The sequence below is a fragment of the Malus sylvestris genome, chromosome 14, assembly GCF_916048215.2.
Source record: "Malus sylvestris chromosome 14, drMalSylv7.2, whole genome shotgun sequence".
Classification (NCBI taxonomy): domain Eukaryota; kingdom Viridiplantae; phylum Streptophyta; class Magnoliopsida; order Rosales; family Rosaceae; genus Malus; species Malus sylvestris.
Window position 1 is genome coordinate 13140120 of NC_062273.1, and position 7227 is coordinate 13147346.

At 37.0% G+C, this 7227-nt stretch overlaps 1 protein-coding gene across 2 annotated transcripts; it reads left to right on the plus strand.

Moving 5' to 3' along the window:
- The first annotated feature begins 1534 nt into the window (after positions 1 to 1534).
- On the plus strand, positions 1535 to 3312 carry LOC126600185 (putative homeobox-leucine zipper protein ATHB-51). Of its 2 annotated transcripts, none has more exons than XM_050266751.1 (3): positions 1535 to 1969; positions 2320 to 2681; positions 2882 to 3312. In XM_050266751.1, exons 1-3 carry the CDS (start codon positions 1873 to 1875, stop codon positions 3119 to 3121), a joined length of 699 nt encoding a protein of 232 aa, XP_050122708.1. In that variant the 5' UTR covers positions 1535 to 1872; the 3' UTR covers positions 3122 to 3312. The 2 variants fall into 2 exon arrangements, with proteins under 2 accessions (XP_050122708.1, XP_050122709.1); XM_050266752.1 differs by lacking the exon at positions 1535 to 1969 and adding an exon at positions 2023 to 2152.
- Positions 3313 to 7227: the final 3915 nt, after the last annotated feature.

The window sequence follows — 7227 nt, forward strand, 5'->3', positions numbered from 1 at the left end:
GAGACGGAGACGGAGAGACCGAGGCAGAGATGGAGACGGAGAGACCGAGGGAGAGACGGAGACGGAGAGACCGAGGCAGAGACGGAGACGGAGAGACCGAGGCAGAGGCAGAGACAGAGACGTAGAGACGGAGATGGCGATGAGGTGGTGTCGCCGTTGATGTGGTGTGGAAGTGAGGGTGTGGGTTGTTCACGGGGAGAAGGAGAGAATGCAGAGAGTGCAGAGAGGGCGAAGAGGGAGAATGAGGGTTGTTCACGGGGAGAAGGAGAGAGTGCAGAGAGTGCAGAGAGCGATGAGGAGGTGTCGCCGTTGAAGTGGTGTGGAAGTGAGGGTGTGGCGTGTGGGTTGGTTCACGGGGAGAAGGAGAGAGTGCAGAGAGTGCAGAGAGAGAGCACGGTAGAGATGAGAGAGTGAGGGAAAAGAGAGATCTGAGAGAAAAGAGAGACGGGGACACAAAAGCAAGGTGGGCCCCCTGGGCACACCTATCAAGATCTAAAAATAATTTTAAAAGCAAGATAAACTCAAACTTAGTGAAAATACAATTTAAATTGGGGTGGGTGTAACAATCTACCCCTCTTAAAAGAATTTCGTCTCCGAAATTTAAAATCACTTACTAAACTGAAATACTAGAAAATAGGAAGAAGAATATATGTATAAAGAGAAATCAAGTCCAAATAATTACATCATATTAAAATTTGATTATTTTTTTTTCAGTTACATATATTCTATATGATAAATTTCTATTTTAAATCAAGTCCAAATAATTACATCATATTAAAATTTGATTATTTTTTTTTCAGTTACATATATTATATATGATAAATTTCTATTTTAAATCAAGTCCAAATAATTACATCATACTAAAATTTGATTAATTTCTTTTCAAGTATCTACTTTTGAACTACTCACCATGTTCACTCTATGTGATACTAAGTCACTCATGTATCTTACCATACAATGTATAAAGTGTAAAATATTGTACTAATTCATTATATATAAATGATTATGGTGTGTTTAAACTTATTTCATTAATTACTACATATTTTCTACACTTACAAAGTTTGCCAGCTCGCTATATAATTAACTTAAATCAGTTAAATCCATCATGCAATGCATTTCCTTCCAATTTTTTGTGATAAACTAATAGATAATTGACTAAATAAACATCCTGCAAAGTTTCAATAAAAATTTCCAAGTTTTTCTTACAATTTCCGTGGTTTCCATGTAATTTTTATCGATATCGATATTATCCCGATATTTCCATCAATATTTCCGTGTTTTCGGACTACCGATATTTCTGATATTACCGATATTTTTTTCCTTGATGTATGCAATGTATGACAAGCCTGTCGGTTGGAAGATGATGTAAATGGGAGAGAGTGGATGAGTGGACTCAAAGGTCTCAATCTGATATGGTCCCCATTGATCCTGCTCCTATGGAACTGACAGATGCCTCCCTTTCTCACGCCTCCCGACTTCTACCCCTCCCGTAGTACTGTTTATTGGCCTTTCCCTCTTTTTCTCTCTCACTCAGAGGGAAATTAAACATAAAGCTTTTGTTGCACCCCAAAGGTGAATTAGCACAGTCACACTTCTCTCTCAACTGCTTACTTCATCAGTCTCTTGCACTGGAAAAGATAGAATACAACAGAAGCCTTTCAAGTTTCAACTGATCATCTCTCTCTCTCTCTCTCTCTCTCTCTCTAAGCTTAGTTTCGATCATTATCATCATCTCTCCCTAGCCCTAGCTTACTCTGTCTATCTTTTGTGGTCCACAATATATTCATCACCTTTAAACCCTGCATACCCATATAACGTGTCGATCATTTAAAACAAGAAGACAGCAGGAAAGCATAACCAATTACATCCAATATGGATTGGAAAACCAGTTTGAGACACCTTGTTTCTCGACCAGAACCTTCCTCTGGCTTCCTTTACAACTATAACTGCTATGACCACTATTCTCCTGGTAATTTATTTTTTATTATTCTGACTTTAGTAATATGTTTTCACCATTTCGACCGGTACTTTCTTCTCTATCTTAGCTAGGGTTTTCCTTTCCTTGAATTTTATTGCTATGGTTTCCACTTAAAGCAAAGCAATTATTCAACCCTGATTTCTTGGAGAAGTCACACTTTAATTAGTCATTTAGGTCAAATACAACCTCAAAACACAGAACTATGCAGTCTTACTTAAACATATATCTATATTATATACAATTACATACCCAATGCATTTTTAGCACTCGTTTTAGTTGTCAAACTTCATATATAAGACTACAAATAATTGATTTGTTGGGTAATTTTAATTTATTTTCAGGAATGGAGATGAAGCATCAAGCAATGATATCTGAGACATCATCGAAAGGAGGCTTGGTTCCTGGATTAATGGACAGAAATAATCATCAGAGCGGTTATGGGTGCTCTAGTCAAGACAAAAAGAAGAGACTGACGAGCGATCAGTTGGAGTCACTGGAGAGGAGCTTTGAGGAGGAGATTAAGCTGGATCCTGTTAGGAAGATGAAGCTTTCAAGAGAGCTCGGCTTGCAGCCTAGGCAGATTGCAGTTTGGTTCCAAAACCGAAGAGCTAGGTGGAAGGCTAAGCAGCTTGAGCGCTTGTATGACGCTCTCAAACAAGAGTATGATGTTGTCTCCAAAGAGAAGCAAAAGCTTCAAGAAGAGGTAATTCATCTAATTTAATGCCTTTATAATCAATTATTAACCCTTGATTAATCACATGCATTAGTTTTCCCTTTACAAACTTAGCTAAAAACCCACTTATCTATAATGATTAAAAATTTCAAATAATTTGTACAACATTTACTGGCCACACCCTTGGCCATTGCATTAACTTAGTGAGTTGTATATACATGGCGTTGTAGGTCATGAAGCTGAAGACAATCCTAAGAGATGAAGTTGCTAGGAAGCAAGTTTCCACCCGCTACACTGAAATCTCTGGTGAAGAGACGGTAGAAAGCACGTCGGTTGCTATTCGAAGCGCTAACAAGGCAGGAGGGAAAAACCAACATCAGATTGCAGAATGCAACTATCTCTACATTAATATTGAGGAATATAACCCAGTATCACCACCTTTCTGGGGAAATCTGCCTTCTTATCCCTAAGAGGCTGTTCTTGTGCTTGCTCTTGTTCAAGTTACCTTTAATTTACCAGGGCTCTGCTTTCATTAATTATTAGCTTAGTAAGAGGAACTAGTAGTTTTATCTTCTCCTGTGTCTCTAGGTCACTACTAAATTAGAGAAATTGACATTTCATTTACCCAAAAGGACGTAATGATCAGCATGACATTTATTCATTTTGTCCACTTCCATATTTTTATAGCATATTCCTTTTTGGATAATGCTTGTGTCCCCCTATGGAGTAACCTACTTATCCCCCCCCCCCACTTGAGACTAACGAATCTTGTGTCCCCCTATGGAGTACCCTACTTATCCCCCCCCCCCCCCCCGCCCCCCACTTGAGACTAACGAATCTGTATTGTCCTGTTGACTTTAAAAATTACAAAGTTTACTTGGCGTGCAAGCTGAGTAACTTAAATGAGCTACCTACGTCATTCAGAGTTCATTACCAAGCTTGGTAGGGAGAATAGTTGAATGTCATGGTGGTGTGAAGAAACACGCTATTAACTTCTAAAACGAGCGACTTTGACCAAGGAAGGAATACTCTCGGCATCGAGTTTTATAACTTGAATGCAATGTTATGCCTTCTACTACGAAATTCAATCTTTTGCACTAGGTTCAGTCACTTCAACTATATTTGTAAAAATATAAGTGCACCGAACCGGTGTCAAGCTGTAGGAACAAAGATACTCAAGGGAGATGAGTGTCTTAATGGTGAAAGTGGTTCGGCCATCGATATGTTGAACTCTAAAGGTCACTTGGGAACATCCGATCATAAAACACTCCACTTCACCAAGAAAGCTAATGAAATGACCTCGTTTAGCAAAAAAACCAAAGACTCTTCCTATTTATTTATAATTTTCATAACTTTGGAAGGCCATTGGGTAATTTCACTTAAATGATTTTAAGTGGGACTTAACCCACATCCGGCCCACTCCTTCTCTCCCTATTTATTTATGGTTCACTACACTCTCTCTCCCTCTCTCTAAACTCTCTCTTTCTCGAACTCACTCTCTCTCTAACACGGAGAGAAGAGAGCTCTCACTCTCCCATCTATCTTCACAAATTAAACCCTATTTCCTACATTTTCGAAGTTTGTGGAATGCAAGGATCACAATGGTGGTCTTGCATGTAAGATCGGAGCAGTGAGGACCTCGACACCAATGAAGTCGAGTGCTTTAAGCTCTCAACCCCGAACCTAGGTGAGACCTTTGATCCATTCTTGAATTTATGGGTTTATTGACGATGTTCTTGTTGGAGAACAATTTAGAAACAAAAATAATAGAAATACAGAACTTGAAATACTTATACTTTATTACTCAAAAATACTTGCAATACAGAATGAAATTGCACAATAAATACAGAAATTAAAATGATACTAACTTGAATGAATCAAAGGTATAGGCTAGGCCAAAAGGTATGTCCTTCGAACAATATTTATGTCTCACTCTTGTGCTTGTGGTTCTACAACATTTGCTCAACCAGGATACAACTACCTAATTCTACAACCCGCACTGGATTATAGAATTCTAGCGAATTTGCTTTGTGTGTTTACTCTCTGGAAAGTTTGTACGGAAATGAAGGAGGAAGAAAAGATAATCTATGATGGAATTGAGACTCCAGTTATATAGGCTCTTTCATACCTCTTCAAATACCTTTTGGATATATCTGAAGCTACACAACTCTTTCCAAAGAGTTGTGTCTATTAATCAAAATGTTTTTAATTAATTTTAATTAAAAACTTAATTCGAATTTAAAATTAATGATCTGATTAATTTTAATTCTTAGGCCCAAACCTAATCCACAAGCCTAATCCACACAATTAATGGCCCAAACCTCAATCCTTATTCCTAATCCACACAATTAAAAACACAATATTATGGTATAATCATCAAGCCTAATCCACACAATTAGTGGCCCAAACTTCTTCCAAATGGTCGAACACCTAATCACTAATAAAGGTGACTAACTTAATATAAGGACCTCAAGTTCCCTTGAGTTCCCTGATGTGGAACTAAAGGAGCTTAAAAACTCTAACAATACCCCACATTTTGAGCCGACTATTAGTTCCTAGGGTAAGGTGAAAATGAGAGTAAACAATAGATGTGACATACATCAGGAGATAGGTCTTTTGGACTTGAACCTACCTTAGTATATACTTATCGGATTTACAAGATGAGGCAGTGAATATAAAGTCTTGAACTGTTCATCTCCACAATAAACCAAGACAATAAGCAAAACATATGCCATGTAATTCTTGATTCATGAGAGCCTTAGAGAATGTAGCCATGTAATTCTCATAAATGCGACCCTACATTTACTCTCATATAGGTGATATTGATTAAGAATAAGCTGCTACTATTCCACTTGATTTACAAGTATCAATGTCATTAAAGTAATGTATCCTACACCCATCAGCAGTCACCACACTTCTTCCATCATAGGAATGGGTATGTAAGTGTGTTTCTTCTTTGAATCTAGCCAAACCAGTTTGCCTATTGAACCTAGACCATGGGATCTCCAATCAATTAGGTTAGGTTTCCGTTTGACAGTTTCATTTTACTCTATTAGCTTTAAACTCATTCCCCTCGATGTATGCTTAACTTGCTCTCTAGACAAACCTATAGTAAGCGAATCCGCAATATTATCTTTTGACTTGACATAGTCAATAGAAATTACACTAAGCCATTGCTTTATTGTATTATGCCTTCATCTAATTTTTCTAGACTTCCCATTGTATACATTATTTTTAGTTCGATATTGTGCAGCTAAACTATCACCATGTATACATATTGCCGTTACAGGTTTAGGCCATGATGCAAAACATGAAATAAGATCATTGGAAGATTCAATACATTTGGCTTTTGAAATTCAGCCGATTAACATGGAATACAAGGGTTCTAAAGTAATGAATTTTATGTGATAATTCTATCTTTATTTAATGTAATAAATATATGTTAGTGGGGTAGATGAAGTGGGGTTAAATATTAATGAGTTCATTAACTTAAGTAATGATGCATGAACTATGATGCATGTATCAGTAATTATTAAGAGGGAGTTTAAGCATCTATAAATTCATGTATTTGGAAAGAAAAAGGGGAGAAGTTGTTTGAATTATCATATTGATATTTGAGTTGTAAACTAGTTTTTATGTGCCTTTCTCTTGTTTAACAGTCTGATGCTTTGTTCTTTCTAGTGTCTACGTTGTAGGTTGGTACTAGAACCAAAGTTCTTAGGGTTTTCAGGCCTCTCCTCGCACTAGGAGATAGTAGACCCGACCTATCCATCCTTTTTATCCTAATTTTTTGTTCTTCTATAATTTTATTTTGTTTCTATCTGATGCGCCCTACATCAGGCAATATGGGAACATCTTCCAAAAAATCTCTTAGCCACTCAGCTTCTTCTCTAGCCTTATCGAGAGCTATAAATTCTGATTCCATCATTGATCGGGCTATGCACGTTTGTTTGGAAGATTTCCAAGGTATTGCTACTCCTCCCAAAGTAAATACATAACCACTTGTGGATTTCATATCAGTACTATCGAATATCCAATTCGCATCAGTAAATCCTTCAAGCACATGAGGATACCTCGTATAATGCAATCCATAATTCATTGTATACTTTAAGTATCTCAATACTCGAATTAAAGCTTCCCAATGATCATGCCCAGGATTGCATGTATATCTACTTAGTCTACTCACTGCATATGCTACATCAGGCCTTGTATAGTTCATAATGTACAAAAGGCTTCCAATAACTTGTGAGCGCTCACGTTGAGATATAGCATCACCACTATTTTTCTTTAGTTTGCTATTTGCGTCAAAATGAGTAATTGCATCTTTACTTTCCAAATGACCATACTTCCTAAATGTAGCTTCTATATAATGGGATTGTGTCAGAATATAACCTTCTTGGTTTTGTTTGATTTTTATACGAAGAATCACATCAGCTAGACCAAGATCTTTCATATTGAAACTTGATTTCAATATCTTCTTGGTCCAATTTATTATCTCTTTGTTAGTTCCCATTATAAGCATATCATCTACATATAAACACAACATAACGCAAGTATTATTTTGAGTTTTTGTGTA